Below are 20289 nucleotides of genomic sequence, written 5' to 3'. Positions count from 1 at the left end.
CTCAGTGTCTCAAGGAAATTCGATTCTCAAAGAAGAGGAAATCGATTTCAGAGGGAGTTGCACGATGGAGGAAGAGGAGGGCTTCAGCAGCAAGCAGTGATCGAGGAGGAGGTGATGCAGGGGCAATGGAAGACAACGCAGAAAGAGAGACGCAGAGCCTATGCAGGCTGACATAGAGGGACGTAGAGCCAGTAAGAGCCACACTAGGTCAATCAGAGTGACGCGGGGGTGACGCAAAAGTGGGAGAAGGGTCTCGAAAGTGTCAGATGGTCTTAGAGGGAAAGTCTCAGGCCGCAATTGCTGTTGAAGATTAATAAAGCCCTCGTCTGCTACATCGGTTTTCCCGGGGGACAATTGTCCAAAAATAATTGTGTCAATGTAATTGATTCTTGTGCATGTATTTTTTCTCTGGGTAATTGTGTGATAACTGCAATAGAATTTATTTTAATATTTGTTGAAGGAATTTCGTAAATAACTTATTGAGAATAATAAGTAGGTAAAATAAATCAGTGGTTGCAGTAATAGAATTTTAGTTTTAAAATTTTCACAATAAATTCCTAGTATATCTGGCTTACGGGCTATTGGATATACTCTTGGTGTTATAGTAGCATCTGTGATCCAGGTGGCTCCAGAAATGTTCAGAATTCAAAAGTGGCTCAGAAAAGGCTCAAAAAACAAATTTCTCAGATTTCACCTAAACTAGGACCAAATCGTAGTGTTCATCACCCTGATTCCAACAATGCGAACGACACTCAAATCTGAGTTCGTATGTTCAAGATATTTGCGGTGAAATTTTTGGTCAAACTAGGCCCAATTGTAGCGACTAACGAGGCAACAATTTGACATTCACCAGCGCATGGATTCAGACCATTGGAACGGGCGAATTTGTTGCCTCATTAATTTTGTTGGTGAACCTTAAAATCCGATCAAAAATTTTTAACCAAATTTGTTATATAAAAAAATAAAAAATAAATTAATAAAGGGGTGGGTCGGGCCCGATGGACCCGCCCATCCCCGTGGTCAAACATATGATTTAAATAAAATGTGGGTTTGCGAGTTGTCACCCCCACCAACCATATCCACGACATATCAATGTGTATTGTGGCTGGTAGCCAATTGTAACCGACCACCAAACCGGGGCCAGCAGGGATCGAACCTGCCCAGCGATTGGTCGGCCCGCCCCACTCCATCAATCAACCCACTTAAACCAAATTACATTAACCACTAACGCAAAAAATTAAAACGGATTTTATTTATGGTCAGACAAGGGTTGGAACCGCTAACCTCCCCTGCCAAACTTGGCCACTTAAACTGCCAAGTGGCCCAACGTTGAAAGCTCTGCCTAGATTCTTATATAACAACCACAATATTTCATTCGTCGGGGGAGGGAAGCAGGAGTCGCAAAACCGTGAGTGGAACTGTACCTAGGAGGGGCAAGTTTTTCAAGACAGGTATATTCTAGGGGAATATTCCATGCAAAATCAGTGACGAATCTAAAAGATTCCCTAGAGGGCAAAAATTCACAGTGACATAATCATGCCAAGTTTATACTCAAACGAACCAAAATTTCGCAGGGAACGTGATGGTGTGGTCCATTTCCCCTCTGAGAAACAAAATTTCAGGCAGTAAGTAGTGAAGAATCTTTGCAGAATTTTGAAGAATCTAAAAGATTCCCTTGGACGCTGATTTTTGACAGCCAGAATGATGCCGACTTTATAGTCATTTTTCTTAGAATTTTGCAAGGAGCATAGTGGTGTGCTCAGAATTTTCATCCGAGCAGCAAATTTTTTGCCCATCTCTAAGAAAGAATCTTTGGGGGAATCTTCGAGATTCCCAAGGGTTCAGATTTTGACAGTGTCAAAAAGGGGTCGATTTATAGTCATTCAAAACAATTTTGTGCCACGAATTCAATAGTGATGTTCGTTTCTGTAGCAGATCTTTGCAATTTCAGGCCATCCCCGAAAGTGGAGGTATATGATGCAATGATGCCATGTCTTTCTTTTGATTTGCTGAGATGATGATTTTGTTGTTGAGATCCTTGTTACCATTATGTTGAAGGATACTTGTATGCCACGTCATGTGAGAATTTATTATCTTGTCATGCTAAAGGAGGGCCCATATGAGTGAGAGTTCCTATAGGAGAACGTCTCGTGGAGAGACATGCCACTCTGGTTGAGGGAATTTATCTTTGTAATGACAAGGAATATACCATGTACTCATCATCATCTTGCAACATTTAATGAAGCGGCCTCCCCATTCTTGACACCAGGTCCGGAGATGTAACCCACACTGGGTGAACTCCGTTATCAATGTGTGTGTGTGTGTGTGTCATTTGATTTGATGGTCGTCATTATGTTTCCTCTTCTTTGAAGTATGCACATATGGTTTTTCATGCTCTTTCATATGCAATTATGCCAACATCACAGAAGTAAAAGATCTTAGTTAATTCTGGTAGCTAAGAGATCCAGATCAAGTCTCTAGGTTTGATTTTGGGCCTTATCCAGATTACTTCGAGTTACCGATTCACAATGGTATAGCAAATTAAAGAAGAAAAAAAGCCACACCCAACAAAAACATCAAAATGATTGTTGGGTCAAATTCAGGTAACATCTGTCCCCAAATTCCCCAAGGATAAATCTAGTGTCTGTGAGACAGCATATTGATATAACAATACGCTTTATATGGGAAATCCTTTTCACGTGACAAATAGAATCTGCTACATAATTGGATTGATACTTTTAGTTTTCAAGCTTGTTCTTAATAGTTTCTCCATACTGCTATAGCCTATAACATCCGTACAGGCTTTTTTAAGGGACTGAAAGATGCAAAGTCAGATGTACAGTACCTCAAGTCGATGTATCACAACATGAATGCATTATCTAGCTACAACAGCAGGGTGTTTCGAACATAGGAAAATGGAAGATGATCCTATGACAATCATAGTCATATGACATACCAATATTTGTACACATAGTTAACTAATTTGATAGTTATGTTTTAGCACACTGATCCAAACCTACATCACCTAGCGCAGGGAAGCAGTATTAGTTTTGGAAACGATATGGGGTTTCCAAAGCAGCACTTTCAAAATTTCTTGAAAAGGGGGATACAACATATCTATATATGAATATCTGAGTAGGGAGATAATCTTTATATATGTAGTGTACATATAGATGCATGGGTAGGAACTCAATTTTTCATTTTCTGTACTGCTCTCTCTTCATTGTTTTATTGATTATTACTTCCCTTTTAGTTTCTATGCCATGGGGCCAACACATCTAATTTTTCTTTAAATGACTGATCTTAAGAGCAGAAATGGCATTTTCAAACTTGAATCTGCCAAGAAATGTCTAGGAAATATTTTCCAAATATTTCCATGTAGGAAACTTCTAGGAAACATTTCCCAGAAGTTCCCTGAAAGTTTCCACAGGCTTCCATACCAGAAATATTTCCAATATAAAAATGAACCCCAAGTCGGAAGTTTCAGTTACACAGATTCAAAGAAACCTTAAAATCTCAAAAATAACCCTGAACATTTTCCATTTAGTGAAATGCATGTTTTATTATTTTGACTTTGGAGAAATGACCTTAACACCACCCATAAATGGTTGCAATACTTCTGGAATAATTATTGATCCATCTTTCTGCTGAAAGTTTTCAAGTATGGATATGATCATTCTAGGCACAGCACAAGCTGTTGCATTTAATGTGTGCACAAACTTTAGTTGTCCTTTTCGTTTTTTAGGCTTGTCAACTGTTGAAGGATTTGATTCTTCAAGTGCAGGCCGGTATCGAATATTGAGTCGACGACTTTGGTAATCAGTACAGTTTGATGAGCTAGATATCTGTATAAAAGAAATTCAACATAATTATTATATAGACACTAAAATGGTAATATGAAGTTCTTGTCAAAATCGACAAGCTACATCCATTTTTGACCAACTCAAGAAAAGGACTTACCTCACCATACCGTCCTAAACCTGGCATCCATGCCTCCACATCATACTTGCGATATGCAGGTGCGCCTAGGTCTTCAGAAGGCATGTCTAGAGTCCTGCAGTGGCATGAATTACAACAAACATTTATATGACATGAAAAGGATGAAGTTATGATACAACATATCAAGTAAACCCAAAAGAACAGTCTCACTTGAAGTGTAGTCCAAGTGAAGAAAAGAGGGATTCTTCAATGCTAATGAGCTCCTCATGAAACGAATCACTATCCTCTGGACGACATATTACGAACATCTCAACCTTGCTAAATTGATGAACACGGTACAGGCCCCTGCTTAGCAAACCATGTCATAAAGTCATTTTCATAGAATAGAAGTCCAAAATGGATTTACTTTTAGACCCACTTGAAAGTTGAAAGAGTTAAGGTGTCTATACTGCAAAACCATTACCAGCAGTTTGCACAATTGAGCAATATACAGCCATAGCACAAGTTGGTGACAATGGTTTAATGTCACAATTACTCACAAGTTCTGTGCCTCACTTGCTGACAAAACTGTAAACATGTGAGGAGAGAAAGCATAGGCATGTTCGAATGTTACCCCTAAGTTAGATTCCATTGCTGTGTCCAAAGTATTATGGAGAGGTAGGGATCTATAGCTGTAAAGGTTCAAGAAGAAATACTCAGTTCCTTTATAAAGACTATAGGTTCAGAAAGAAATACTCAATTCCTTTATGGAGACTATAGGTTCAAGTTCCAACCTTTTTCACGACAGAAGATATCAGGCCTACATACACAGATATGATCCTTGACTTGTAAAGAGAGGGTGTTTTATGTAATTTTAGCATCTCTTTTCCATCTGCATTTTCTTTGTTCAATTTGATTCTATTTGTGACCAACTTACCTCAGAATAATATAAATATCAACTCTAAAACACGGTATATAATTCAGAGATGATTAACAGGAAACTGCAAATGTTGCAGGTTCACTGGTTGACCACATGATCAAAGTGGCTGTCAGTGAAATCTCTGCATTCTTTAATAAACTGACAACTGAACTAGAACACAATATATAAATTTAGAGAAGACTAACAGGAAACTGCAGATGTTGCATGTTTATTGGTCTAACATGAGAAAAGGAAGTGGTTCTCACTGAACATTCTGGCATTCTTTTATAAAATGACACTTGGACCATCAGACTTTCAAATTGCAGAAAAACAAAAGAGTAAGCTATAAACAAGTACTAAGTGCAAATGTGATTTTCAACAAAAAAATAGTGCTGACAACATAAATGAATGTTCACAACCTCACTTTATTTAAATGAAGAAACTGCATGAACTCTTTATGAGTGGGGTTCTCGCATAAATATATACAAAGTTGAAGTAGTAGTAGTAGTCATAATAAAAATCATCTTATTTAAAGGTCACGGCCAAGCCAGACACCAAATTGATGTATGAGTCCCCTTTGTTTGTGGGACAAGGAACCCCCTCCGTGCAGTGATTTGACTGCTAAAGTCTATGGAGGTGTAAATGTTCTACCCCCTTCAAGATTTGAACATGTGACCTCTTAGAAGGAAACCCATTTTCTCAACCATCGGCCCACTCAAACTGTACATCATAATCTCTGACCCATAGAGAAAAATTGGAAAATATTCCAAAACAAGAAAAGGAAGGGACTGCGTTAGTGTGATGCAGGCTTGTGCAGAAGCAGTTTGGACAGCTCACTTGGAGCTGCAGCGAGAACCTGGATTTGCCTATGGGGTGAGAAAAATTCCTCATTATATTTTTGTTAGTATTTTTCTCTATAGGATAGCCAGATTCAGCATCTAGTTGTACTCATAATTTCTCACTGCTGCATAATAATACAAAACCCTCAGCTATCGCACCAATTTTCCCAGGTTGGGTTTTTCCGGGGACATTTGTCCAAAAATAACTGTGTTAAATTTTTATGTGTGTGCACTAGAATATTTCACAGTTTCCAACGCTTATGAAGGTTGCAATGTGATTTATTTAGTATTTGTTGTAGCAAATAAATTGTAAAATTAATTAACAATTAGAAGAATAATTTCTAGTTGCCGCAATAGGATTTCAATAGTGAAATTTTCACAAAATCTGCCCAAAAGTTTTCTGAGTTTTTCTAGGTTTTATGAGAGGAGTTCGTGGTTAAAATTTTAAAATTTTTCAGGCAGTATTCGGTCTGTAAATCAGCATTCTTTCAACAGTTTTTTTTATTGGTAAAGTGGGTAAATGTTAAATTTGGAAACTACGGCCAAACTCCACCTTGGACAGCTCATATGATGGAGATGATATTTTTATTGGATTCCTCTTTCTGAGAGGTGCAAGATTGATCGAAATATCATCTCATTCTGACAAGCAGAAATGGAATTATGAATTTGTTTCTTCTATGGACAAATTGTCAAGGTCGGCTCCAGTGAAACGTAAGCTCATGAAGCCCAACAGTTGTGTCTCTTCACCCTCAACGTTGTGTATAAATAGGATAGGCCTTTTCCTCATTTGGACACATCACTCACACATCTTTCTCTCTCTTCATATGATTGGGTTGTACAACTTACAGGGCAGCCTAATTCTTCTCCACACGTGCGAAGATTTGACTGAGATTTTTGTTCCCTGCATTGACAAAGTTGTAGCCAGCTTTGACCAGCATTGACCGAGCAATGTTTGACTTCATTTGACTGCGTTTTTTGTGGGAATATCTCTGTTTGGGCAGGCCGCATATCTTGGCACAGAAACCAAGATTTTATGGGTTTGTTGACAAGCGTTGACTACAGCAAGTTTGACCGCAGCGTTGACCATCTCTGACCGATAATTTCAAGACTGTTTTGGGCTGTTCCTGAAGACCGGGTTGACTAGGTTTGACCAAGCTGATTTGGAGGAGGATTTCTGCTTGTTTGACCAACATTGACTTTCTGGTTAGGGCATCCTGTTGACTCTTGTTTGGTTGGATTGTTTTGACAGTGTTTGGGCAAATGAATTTTGTATGATGTACTCTCTCTCTGCTGAACTTTTGAAGAATAATAAGAAGATTTGATCAAAGGGTTTTCCCCACATTGGGGTTTTTCCCTGGCATCCGCCCAATATTGTGTCCTCTTGTCTTGGCTTGTCTTCTGCTTATTGTTTATGTTATATCTACATTTACTATCATGTTAATGTGATTGTTAATCTGTAAATTGATATTGGGCTAATAAGAAAAATTGAGGTAAATTGCTCTAAAACATACATACCATTGTTATCTAAAATTAACATGGCATCAGAGGTGAGGTGAAGGCAAAGCCCAAGCAAGAGTGAGAAAAGCAATCACTGAGAAATGTTGGACGAGGACAAGATTCAAATGGCCTCCTCATCTTACTTCAAATATGATGACAAGCTCAATGATAAGTCTGATTATCATGCATGGAAGATGTCTCTTGACTTGACTTTGGAAGAGCATGATGCTATGGACTATGTGCAAGGAAAAATTGCTTAACCTCCTTCAAATGCACTGGTTGCCACTAAGACAAAGTACAAGAAAGGTGAGGTCAAAGCCAAGAAGATCATCAGGAGATGTATGACAAATGGATTTGCATGTTTAAAGCTAGCAATGCAAATCAATTCCTCTTTTTCAAGAACAAGTTGAAGGACATAAAGTGATGATTTCAGGTAGCATCGAATGTGCTCTAAGCCTCAAATTTTGCAAGGAGGCTTGGGCACATGCATTCCAAAGAACCCAGAAACCGTTTTGGGAAATTCCACCCAGAGGTGATTATATTAAAATAATTAATATTTTTAATGGAGTTTCTAAGTCTAAACTTAGGAAAATTAAAATATTAATGGGTATTAATCTAATTGTGGGTGAATCTTTTAGATAAAGACGGAGATCAAGTCAAAACGATATGAGCCCTTGATTAGGAGTTAATCTAGGCCGTTGGTTGACCAACAGGAAGATATAAGAAGGGGCTTGAGGGTCATTTGGAAAACACACAGAGAGATTAAGAAAATCAATTTTCTGAAGTGAGAAGTTCTCAGGAGGAAAAATCGATTGAGGAAATCTCATGCAGTTGAGGGGCAGGGATAGTAGCTTCTGGAGAGAGAGATTCTTAGTCAGAGATACATCAGCAAAGAGAGGCAGTAAGTGAAGAGAGGCAGTAAGTGATCCAGAAGCCTTGATGCAGGGCCAAAAGGGGCCACGCAGAAGTAGCACAAAGGGAGAGAGAAGAGTCTGAAATTTGCAGAGCAATTCGATTTTCAGACGTCGGGAGCCGGGGTGTGAGACCGGGAGGCAAAAATGGAATTTCCTGGGCAGCAGATCAACCAGCGAGAGAAGTGACGCAGCACCCAGAGAGCTTGATGTTGCATTGATGCAAAGTCAGGGTAGAGGCAGCCAGAAAAGTCGGGGGGCAGTCAATTTGAGGCTATATTAGCCAAGATTTCTCAGTGATTGTGTGAGGTAAAACTCACAAAGCTTCTGCTAGTATTTCTCTTTGTAACTAAATAACCCTGTAAGGTATTCAGTGATGTATCCAGAATTTGCTATTGCTTAATAATAATAAACCCTCAGAGTTGCTACACCGCTTTTCCCGCATTGGGTTTTTTCGGGGACTATTGTCCAAAAATAACTATGTCCTATGTGTTTGTATTTTCCTTCCTCAGTTTCTATGTTTCATAATCATATTTAATTGGTGTAGGTTGCTTTAGTAATTTACTTCAATGTTTCAAGAAGAAATTTGAAATAAGTTTGTAATTTAAATTACAAACTAGGTGAAATAGAATCAATTGGTTGCCGTAGGATTCCTGAGATTGTTAGATCTAGGAATTTTCATATGGTATCAAAGTTGCAGGTGAAGCAAGAAGAGTAGAGTCGGTAGATCTAGCGCTGAGCAGAAGAGGGAGTTCAAAAAAGCTGCAGGAGGCAACAATTCAAAACCCCAGAGGGTTTGCACAGTCCAAGCCGGGAGGGCAGATTTTCGAGGCAGTGTCTCTCCGAGTGAGTCGACGGAGAGAAGGACTTCCAGCTCGAATTTTTGCCAGGGCAAAGGAAGCAACGCTGAAGCCTCGGCATGAGAGAGATGGTGGACACAAATTTTCTTCAAGCCGAGTGCTGGGCAGAAAAGTCGTCAGAAGGAAGAAGCAGATTGCATAGTGAGGGAATACTTCCTCAGTGATTTCTTGCTGAGGAAATCAGTATTTCTCAATTGTTGAGTAGCAGAGGAGCAGCAGCTTACCAGCTCCATTAGGGAGTGCGTAAGACAGCCTAGGAGCTACACAGTAGGGAGAAAGAGGGAGTTGTTTGACATTTTTTCTGGAGGATATGGCAACCAGTGGCTTGAGGGAACATGATAGGTTGGACGAGGCTTCCGACTATGCCATTTGGAAGGCTAGAATAACTTTCCTTCTATATGAGCATGCCCTCAATAAGTATGTTGATAATGTGGTAGTTGTCCCTGCGGATGCAGATCCACTGAAGAAATACAAAGCTGAGATGGCAAAGGCCAAGAGGATGATCTTGAATGGAGTCAAGGATCACATGGTGTGCCACGTTGCTAGCAAAGGGACCATTAAGGAGATGTGGGATGCCTTGGCCACATTGTATTAGGGATCTTCCGAGCAGCGGAAGATGTACTTAGAGCAAAAGCTGAGATCTGCTCAGATGCAGAAGGGAGAACGTGTGGATCCATTCCTCACGAAACTGAAGGAGACCCGTGATGAGTTGTCAGCCACAGGGCATACACCTCAGGATTCGGAGTTAGTGAGACTGGCTCTAAATTCCATCTCGGATGAGTGGCAAACCTTTGTCCAGAGTATCCTGGGCAGAGCAACATTGCCAAATTGGGATGAGATGTGGGCAGCCCTAAAAGAAGAGGAGTTGAGGAGAGACTTAGTCAAGGTCAAGCTTGACGGAAGCAGCAACAGCAATGGGTCAAAACCCAAGGAGGAGGAGGAAAATGCAGCCCTTGCATCGAAGGGATAGCAGGAGCAGCAGAAACGTAAGAAGGACATCTCGAAGATCAAGTGTTTCAGGTGTGGTGAGATGGGTCACTATGCTACACAGTGTCCTCTCAAGAAGAAGGACAAGGATGAGAAACACAATCTGAAGGTTGTGCTCGCGAAGATCGAAGAGGAGGAGTTCGCCATGACAGCCGAGATACCTCCAGGAGGGAGGTGGGCTGATTTGGAGTTGTAGTTTGAAAGAGCTACAGATGGGCAGGATCCTTAAGGAGTCCACCTCTTGGATCAATACCTTGCTACAAGAGCCCAGCTTTGTAGTAGCAAGATGGACTAGTGTCAGTTGATGCCGAGGAGTGTCAGGGAAACAATTGCAGTGGCTAGGAGCGCAAAGTGTGAGCGGCGGAGAGCAGGGTTGGTAGCAATGCAGATGGCACAGAGCAAAGGTCAGCAGCAGTGCAATAGATTCAGAGGGTCAGCGCAGAGACTAACAGTAGTCAGTTCCATCATTCACATGGTATCATACTGAACATAGTTAGTTCAGTAATTTTGGATGTTTTTCAGTTGCTTGTCTCAGCAACTGAGTTGCAGTACAGATGCAGTGTCAACAGTGGCAGTGCTAACAGCATAGCAGATGCAACAATTGAGAGGGAGTTGTAGTACAGATGTAGCATTGGCAGTGGCAATGTCAAAGGCAGTAGTACAGTTGCAACAGCAGCACAGTAGTTGGTGGACAACATGTCAGACATCAGCAACGCAGAGGACGATGGTTCAAAATCAGAGTTATATGCAGCAGCAGTATATTGCTAGAGCACATTCCTCGCTAAGAGGGAGTGTTGATTTGGGGTAGCATCGGATGTGCTCTAAGCCTCAAATTTTGCAGGGAGGTTTGGGCACATGCATTCCAAAGAACCCAGAAACTGTTTTGGAAAATTCCACCTAGAGACAATTATATTAAAATAATTAATATTTTTAATGGAGTTCCTAAGTCTAAACTTAAGAAAATTAAAATATTAATGGGTATTAATCTAAATGTGGGTGAATCTTCTAGATAAAGACGAAGATCAAGTCAAAATGATATGAGCCCTTGGTTAGGTTAATCTAGGTCGTTGGTTGTCCAACAGGAAGATATAAGAAGGGGCTTGAGGGTCATTTGGAAAACACACAAAGAGATTAAGAAAATCAATTTTCTTAGATGAGAAGTTCTTAGGAGGAAAAATTGATTGAGGAAATCTCTTGCAGTTGAGGCACAGGGATAACAGCTTCCGGAGAGAGAGATTCTCAGCCGGAGATATGTTAGCAAAGAGAGGCAGTGACTGATCTAGAAGCCTTGACGCAGAAGGCTGACGCAGGGCCAGAAGGGCCACGCAGAAGCAACGCAGAGGGAGAGAGAGGAGTCTGAAATCTGCAGAGGAATTCAATTTTCAGAAGCCGGGAGCCGAGGTGTGAGACCAAGACGCAGAAATCGAATTTCTAGGGAAGCAGATCAACCAGCCAGAGAAGTGACGCAACACCCAGAGAGCTTGACATTGGGCTAACGCAGAGGCAGCAAGAAAAGTTAGGGGACAATCAGTTTGGGGCTGGATCAGCCAGGATTTCTCAGTGATTGTGTGAGGTAAAACTCACAAAGCTTCTGTCAGTATTTCTCTCTGTAACTGAATAACCCGGTGAGGTATTCAGTGATGTATTCAAAATTTTCTACTGCTTAATAATAATAAACCCTCAGAGCTGCTGCATCGGTTTTCCCGCATTGGGTTTTTTCGGGGACTATTGTCCAAAAATAACTATGTCCTATGTGTTTCTATTTTCCTTTGCTCAGTTTCTATGTTTCAGAATCATATTTAATTGGTGTAGGCTTCTTCAATAATTTACTTCAATGTTTCAAGAAGAAATCTGAAATAAGTGTGTAATCTAAATTACAATCTAGGTGAAGTAAATTCAGTTGGTTGCAGTAGGATTCCTGATATTGTTAGATCTAGGAATTTTCACATGGTATCAGAGCTGCAGGTGAAACAAGAAGAGAAGAGCCTGTAGATCCAACGTTGAGCAGAAGAGGGATTTTGAAAAAGCTGCAGGTGGCAGCAGTTCGAAACCCCAAAGGGTTTGAGTAGTCCAAGCCGGGAGAGCAAATTTTCAAGGCAGTCTCTCTCCGAGTGAGTCGACAGAGAGAAGGACTTCCAGCTCGAATTTTTGCCACGGCAGAGGGAGCAGCGTTGAAGACTCAACGTGAGAGAGTTGGTGGAGGCAGATTTTCAGCAAGCTGAATGCTGGGCAGAAAAGTCGTCAAAAGGAAGAAGCAGATCGCATAGTGACGGAATACTTCCTCAGTGATTTCTTGCTGAGGAAATCACTATTTCTCAATTGCTGAGCAACAGAGAAGTCACAACTTACGAGCTCCATCAGGGAGTGCGTAAGACAGCTTAGGAGCTACGTAGTAGGGAGAAAGAGGGAGTTGTTCAACATTTTTTTTTCGGAGGATATGGCAACTAGTGGCTTGAGGGATCAGGACAGGTTAGACGAGGTTTCCAACTATGCCATCTGGAAGGCTAGAATGACTTTCCTTCTAGATGAGCATGCCCTCAAGACATATGTTGATAATGTGGTAGATGTCCCTGCGGATGCAGATCCGCTGAATAAGTACATAGCTGAGATGGCGAAGGCCAAGAGGATGATCCTAGATGGAGTCAAGGATCACGTGGTGTGTCACGTTGCTAGCAAAGGGTGATCCGGATTTAAACAGGAACGCAACAAATTACAGAGATAACCATAAACACAAAGATGCAACGGAAATAATACTTCATTTCATTAATGTAAAATACTGAAATATGCTTACAAACAGAAATGGAAATAAACCAGCTAGGGCAATGGTAGCTTATCTCTAAGAAGAGATGTGGCGGTTACATGCCTCTGAACTGTGTTACAATGAGGCTCGAAGGCCTATTTATTGTTGAGAAACAATGGAAAACCCTAAACATCCAAAAACCTAACCCTAGAAGATGAAACGCCAAAATTGTGTTCCCCGTTTGGGTAAATTGGTACATCAACTTCCCGGGGTCGTAACTTTGGCATACGATCTCCGTTTGATGCACACAATATCTCGTTAGAAAGATCTATCCGAGAACTACAACTCTGGAATTGTGTTCCCCGTTCGGGTAAATTGGTACATCAACTTCCCGAGGTCGTAACTTTGGCATACGATCTTCGTTTGATGCACACAATATCTCATTAGAAAGATCTATCCGAGAACTACAACTCAAGAAAGAGCAACATCGGTCCATGGACCCATGTTTCTCTCAGTTTTCCCAAAAAACGTCGTTTAGGGCATCAAAACGGCTCTAGTAGTTTAGGACCCAAAAAACTACTAAAAATAGTAAACTGTGCTACAATTAAGGAAACTGAAAAGTTGAAAGAAACAATGATGGGGGTCCAAGTGGACTTGGCGGGTGGCCACCAATATCTACCTGGATCATTCCTCCCCCCTTAGGAAGCAATGGTCCTCATTGCGTTGAGTTCCTCCATGAGATGAGAAAACTTCTGCTAAACTTGGTCCCTGGTGAGCCACTTACCCTGGTGAATGAGTTGGCCTACTTTGACAACTCGATACAGTTGGATATTCTGCTGGCGAGTGTGCTTGATCTGTGTGTCCATGATCCGATCAGTTGCATCTTGTTCCATGCAATCTGAATTTAACTCTGTGGGTGTGAGTTGTTCTGCAATGCCAGATGTGTCTAGTAATGGTGGAAAGTATGGCCGAAGGCGGTCCACATTGAACATTGGGTGCAGGCCAAGGAATGGGGGAATGCTGAGTTCAAATGCATTGTCTCCCACGGCCTTGGTAATGGTGTAAGGACCATGTCGGAGTGGTCTGAGCTTCTGATGGGCTCTTGTAAGGCGTTCTTTCAGCAGATGCAACCAGACTTTGTCGCCCACTTGAAAGTTGTGGGGTACCCTTGTGGGTGAGGAGAAGTTCATGTGTTCTGTCATGACCGTATCCCTTTGCTGTTGTTGCTACATGGAGGAACCCTTCGCGGGGGTCATGGATGTGGCGACGATCGTCCCCTTACTTTGGGAGCGTACCAGAGAGAAAATGAATTTCCTAGTCTAGCAGATGAGCTTGTTGCATTTCTTAGCAATGATCAAAGAGGTGTCGGTAGGTGGGGCTACCTCTGGTATCCTGTATAGTGAATTACCCAAAGAAATAATAACAACGTGAGGCCTTGACTCATACACAGCATGTCCCCTCCACAAGTATGGTTGGCCTAACAATACATCACAAACATCAAGAGGTGCAACATCACACAATACCTCATCTGGGAAAGGCTTTATGTTGTAGGGAAGGCGGCATTGCTGGCAGACTCGGAGATCTCGTCCTTGGTGAAGCCACCCGATACTGTACGACTACGGGTGTGGTGTAGTCAGTAGGCCCAACCGCTTCACGACCTCTGCTGAAATGAGATTCTTTTGGCTCCCACTGTCAACAATGAATTGCAGCGACGAACCCTTCACCCACATCTGTGAGTGGAAAAGACGCTCCCCCTCCTCTGGATCTTCGAGCTCATTCTTCTGGACCTTGGCGGTGGCAACAGTGGCGCTGGGCTCCACATCAATGATTTGCTTCCCTTTGTCATTCCCCTTGTCGGGTTCTGACTCAAGGTCGAAACATGCATCTGATTCTGAAGCCTTCAACTTGGCTACCAGCGACTGCTTGGTCCGACACTCACTTGTGTTGTGGGTGGGGCTCTTGTGGAACTCACACCACTTTCCTGTGTCCTTCTTCGACTTCCTGGTGTTGTTCTTTTCTTGTGGCTTCGACGAGTTGTCCTGGGTTGCCCCGTCTTGGCTTTGTCCTTGGTTCTGCGATTTGGGGAACCCTATCCCTTGCTTTGGGTTCGCAGATCCAAAGTCTCGCTTCTTTTGTTTGAACTTTTGCTCGATTTTGACAGCGTATCGGTACGTCGTGTCGAGCGAGGAGACGTTCAGGAACTCCATCTCTTCCTGGATGTACTTGTGTAGGCAGCCGCAGTATTTGAGTACCAGATGCAACTCAGAATCTTTGATACCCAACTGTGTGTGAAGGCTATGAAAAATGTTTGTGAATTCTGTTACATCTTGGTCCCTTCCCTGCCGCAGCGTGGTCCACTTTATGTATTTGTCCTCATAGCTTTTGACAGGGTAGTACTGCTCCTTGATGGCATCCCGAAATGAATTCCAAGTGGGTGCGGCTGAAAATAGTGAGCTCGTACTTTCATCCTTCTGCTCGCAGTAGGTTTCCCACCAGTCCTTGACGTGGGGGGCTGCTTTGAGAAGAGCGAAAATAATCTTTTCCTGAATGGAAAAATCATGAACAGAAAAATACCCATCTAGCAGATTTAACCATTTATCTACGGCATCTGCATCTATCTAACCCTCGAAAATGGGGATTTCAAAATTAACTTGTACCTTAAAGGGTGTAGCGTTTCCAAAGTAGTTGTTGGAAGCCGATGCGTCGCCTCTGGGTAGCCGTTGAAGGATCTGGGCAAAGTTGTCCATCATCGCGTTCCTTTGTCGCTCGAGGGCCTCTTCGAGCAAGATTTTGATAGGATCTCTTGCCCCCTCATCTTTCTTTTCATCCGCCATGGGAGGCCGTCGGGATTTGCGAGGCTAGTCTTGCAAAGGTTCGACCAGTTCAAACCCTAACTCCTTATATCCCTTCCTCGTTGGGAACGTGCAAAGAAAAAACATAGAAAAAGCAGACCGCTCTGATACCACTGATCTGGATTTAAACAGGAATGCAACAGATTACAGAGATAACCATAAACACAAAGATGCAACGGAAATAATACTTCATTTCATTAACGTAAAATACTGAAATATGCTTACAAACAGAAATGGAAATAAACCAGCTAGGGCAATGGTAGCTTATATCTGAGAAAAGATGTGGTGGCTACATTCCTATGAACTGTTACAATGAGGCTTGAAGGCCTATTTATTGTTGAGAAACAATGGAAAACCCTAAACACCCAAAAACTAACCCTAGAAGATGAAACGCCAACCTGTGGGCCCCGTTTGGGTAAATTGGTACATCAACTTCCCAGGGTCGTAACTTTGGCATACGATCTTTGTTTGACGCGCACAATATCTCGTTAAAAAGATCTATCCGAGAACTACAACTTTGGGAAGAGCAACATCGGTCCATGGTCCCATGTTGCTCCCAGTTTTCCCAAAAAACGTCGTTTAGGGCCTCAAAACGGCTCCGGAAGTTCAGGACCCGAAAAACTGCTAAAAATAGTAAATTGTGCTACAATTAAGGAAACTGAAAAGCTGAAAGAAACAATGATGGGGGTCCAAGTGGACTTGGTGGGTGGCCACCAATATCCACCAGGATCAAAGGGACCGCCAAGAAGATGTGGGATGCCTTGGCCACATTGTATCAGGGATCTTCCGAGCAGCGAAAGATGTACTTAGAGCAGAAGCTGAGATTTGCTCAGATGCAGAAGGGAGAACGTGTGGATCCATTCCTCATGAAACTGAAGGAGACCCGTGATGAACTATCAGCTGCAGAGCATACACCTCAAGATTTGGAGTTAGTGAGACTGGCTCTAAATTCCGTCTCCGATGAGTGGCAAATCTTTGTCCAGAGTATCCTCGGCAGAGCAGCATTGCCAAATTGGGATGAGATGTGGACACCTTTAAAAAAAGAGGAGTTGAGGAGAGACTTAGTCAAGGTTAAACTTGACGGAAGCAGCAGTAGCAGTGGGTCGAAGCCCAAGGAGGATGAGGATAATGCATCCCTTGCATCGAACGGACAGCAAGAGCAGCGGAGACGTAAGAAGGATGTCTCGAAGATCATTTGTTTCAAGTGTGGTGAGACGGGTCACTATGCTACACAGTGTCCCCTCAAGAAGAAGGACAAGGATGAGAAACACGATTCGAAGGTTGCGCCCGCGAAGATCGAAGAGTTCGCCATGACAGCAGAGATACCTCCAGGAGGGAGGTGGGTTGATTTCGAGTTGTAGTTAGAAAGAGTTATAGATGAGCAGAATCCATGAGGAGTCCACCTCTTGGATCAATAACTTGCTATGGGAGCCCAGTTTTGTGGTAGCAGGATGGACTACTGTCGTTTGATGCCGAGGAGTGTCAGGGAAACAGTTGCTGCTAGTGTGGTCTCCTGTGAAGCAGTGTGGTTGAGGAAGCTCTTTAATGAGTTGTTTTGGCATGTGCTGGATACCACCGTGATCTACTGCGACAACCAAAGTGGGATTTGTCTTTCTAAGAATGTCGTGTTTCATGACTGCTCCAAGCATATTGATATCAAGTACCACTTTATCCGGGATATGCTACAACGGGGAGCAATAAGGCTTCGTCACATTGGGATTGATAAACAAGTCGCAGATATTCTTACGAAGCCCCTGGGAAGGTCAAATTCTTAACCTTCCATGAACGACTTGGAGTCATAGAGACACCCCCTTATGAGGGTCCCATTTGAGTTAGATATTGAGCTCCGGGGATCCGAGGGGTTTGGGGTACTTCTTGGAGCTATGAGCAACCATAGCGTGAGTGGTTCACCTTCCCCTAGTGGTGCATTGTGTACAGGGTAAGTGGTTCACCTTCCCCTGTGATACCCCATGATGGTTGATATATGCATAGGATGAGTGATTCACCTTCTCCTATGGCATATGAGCAGGATGAGTGGTTCACCTTCTCCTGTCGATACATCCTACCTATGCAGTCCGGGACTCATGGGAAGTACCTCTCATCTGGCCAATGAAGACAGGGACCATAGTACTATTGATGGACGCATCGTCTACTACCGTACTCCCTATGCTAGGATGTTTGATATTGATGTTGATATATGCATAGGATGAGTGATTCACCTTCTCCTATGGCATATGAGCAGGATGAGTGGTTCACCTTCTCCTGTCGATACATCCTACATATGCAGTCCGGGACTCATGGGAAGTACCTCTCATCTGGCCAATGAAGACAGGGACCATAGTACTATTGATGGATGCATCGTCTACTACCATACTCCCTATGCTAGGATGTTTGATATTGATCTGGGATCAATGGAGACTAACTACGGGTCAGTGGAAAGTGGTATGATACACTCAATCATCTCTTCTTCATTATTTCTTCTTGGTTCCACAAAGTGGGGATGTCAGGGATGGTACAGATTGTCAGATGGTTTAGCAGGTGGATTTCTCCCTAGTTGAGAGGGAGTGTTAAATTTGGCAACTAGGGCCAAACTCCACCTTGGACAGCTCATATGATGGAGATGATATTTTTATTGGATTCCTCTTTCTGAGAGGTGCAAGATTGATCTAAAGATCATCTCATTTTGACAAGCAGAAATGGAATTATGAATTTATTTCTTCTATGGACAAATTGTCAAGGTTAGTGCTAGTCAAATGTAGGCTCATGAAGCCCAACAGTTATGTCTCTTCACCCTCAACATTGTGTATAAATAGAGAGGCCTTTTCTTCATTTGGACACATCACTCACACATCTTTCTATCTCTTCATTTGATTGGGTTATACAAATTACAGGGCAGCCTATTCTTCTCCACATGTGCGAAGGTTTGACTGAGATTTTTGTTCTCTGTGTTGACCTAGTTGCAGCCAACTTTGACCAGCGTTGACCAAGCAAAGTTTGACTTCGTTTGACTGTGTTTTCTGTGGGAATATCTCTGTTTGGGTAGGCCGCATATCTTGGCATAGAAACTGACATTTTCGAGGTTGTTTGACGAGCATTGACTGCAGCAAGTTTGACCACAGCGTTGACCATCTTTGACCGAGAATTTCCAGATTGTTTTGGGCTGATTTGGACTATCCCTGAAGGCCGAGTTTACTAGGTTTGACCAAGCTGATTTGGAGGAGGATTTCTATTAATTTGACCAGCATTAACTTTCTAGTTAGGGCATCTTGTTGACTGTTGTTTGGCTGGACTGTTTTGACAATGTTTGGGCAAGTGAATTTTGTATGATGTACTCTCTCTCTCTCTGCTGAACTTTTGAAGAATAATAAGAAGATTTGATCAAAGGGTTTTCCCCACATTGGGGTTTTTCCTTGGCATCCGCCAAATATTGTGTCATCTTGTCTTGGCTTGTCTTCTGCTTATTGTTTATGTTCTATCTGCATTTACTATCATGTTAATGTGATTGCTAATCTGGAAATTGATATTGGGCTAATAAGAAAAATTGAAGTAAATTGCTCTAAAGCATAGAACATATCATTGTTATCTAAAATTAACAGTGTTTCACACCACTTGGTGGGCTTGATCTCAGTTTGGAGTTAAGCCAAACCATTTCTAGGTTTTTATGATTTTGTTGTGGGCTATAAGTTAAATTTTCAGAATTTTCTGAGCAGATTTGAGGGCTGAAACTTTAGTTCTTCTTCAGTAGCAGCAGCAATATTTTCTAGGCAATGCATGCTACTTGTTTGGGCCATTTCCAGCACTTGGGTCTACTTCATTTCACCTAGGTTTTGCATGCATGCAGTGTGGTATCAAATTCATTTGAGCATTATAATTCTCTCAAGCATTTTCCTCTCATACTTATTTATGTTGCAAGTGTTTCCACTTTATCTGCAAAATGTTTGACAAAAATACTATTTGCTAATTGTTTGTTAAAATTTCTCAAAGAAAGTTTTTAATATTCACTGAGTTAGTGAGAGTGGTGAGTCTACATGAGGTGTTCATATTATATTTAGACCTCTATGTAATTGTTGAGTGTGGCTTATGTGTGAAAATTCCTAGACTCGAAGGAACCCCTATTGCAGCAAATCTGAATCTACTTCACCAACTTGATTTTTAAATTACATCATCAAGTTATTCTTCTGAATGCTGAAGCAAATTACTTCTGCAGCCTACACTAATTAAATATTTGATCTCATGAAACAAAAAATAGAGAAAAGAACAAGATACATAGGACACACTTATTTTTGGACACAATAATCCCCGGAAAAACCCAATGCAGGAAAACCGGTGCAGCAATTCTGAGGGTTTATTATTATGCAAGAGAAATATGTGAATACATATCTAGGATGCTCATCTAGCAATCCTTTACAGAGAAAAAATATTGGCGGAAAATCTGAGTGAGTTTTACGTCACTTCACCCGACAGAATTCCGGCTGATCCAGCACAAGATTGGCTAACCCCAACTATTTCTACGTTGGCCCTGCATTAGCCTTTCAGGCTCTACGTCAGCCTTTTAGGCTCTACATCAACTATCTCGGTTGTTCTGGCAATTCCCGGCAGTTCCGGTTGTTCCCGATAGTTCCAGCTTATGCATGACACGCAGCTTTTCTGCTTTGCGCTGGCCCTTCTAGCTCTACGTCAGGACTGCGTGGGCCTAGACTGGCCTAGCGTCAGCTCTCTCGACTACTACACTGCCTCTCTACAAGCTCTCTTCGCCTCTCTGTCAG

The 20289-nt window shown here is 42.1% G+C and overlaps 1 protein-coding gene across 5 annotated transcripts in view; it reads right to left on the bottom strand.

The window, feature by feature from the left end:
• Positions 1 to 3510: 3510 nt before the first annotated feature.
• SRS (Seryl-tRNA synthetase) overlaps positions 3511 to 20289 on the bottom strand; it is a 202935-nt gene continuing 186156 nt past the window's right edge. For all 5 annotated transcript variants that reach the window (XM_089460241.1, XM_089460239.1, XM_089460240.1 and 2 more), the window contains 3 exons: positions 4150 to 4284; positions 3961 to 4054; positions 3511 to 3845 (listed from right to left, as the gene is read on the bottom strand). In XM_089460241.1, coding sequence (XP_089316367.1) covers positions 3564 to 3845; positions 3961 to 4054; positions 4150 to 4284 — 511 coding nt within the window. In that variant the 3' untranslated portion in view covers positions 3511 to 3563. The remainder of the gene's footprint in view (positions 3846 to 3960; positions 4055 to 4149; positions 4285 to 20289) is intronic.

This window comes from Pinus tabuliformis, chromosome 7 (genome assembly GCF_031772625.1).
Source record: "Pinus tabuliformis cultivar Carrire ecotype Pingquan chromosome 7, CPIR1, whole genome shotgun sequence".
NCBI lineage: Eukaryota > Viridiplantae > Streptophyta > Pinopsida > Pinales > Pinaceae > Pinus > Pinus tabuliformis.
This window is presented reverse-complemented; position numbering and strand designations above follow the sequence as displayed.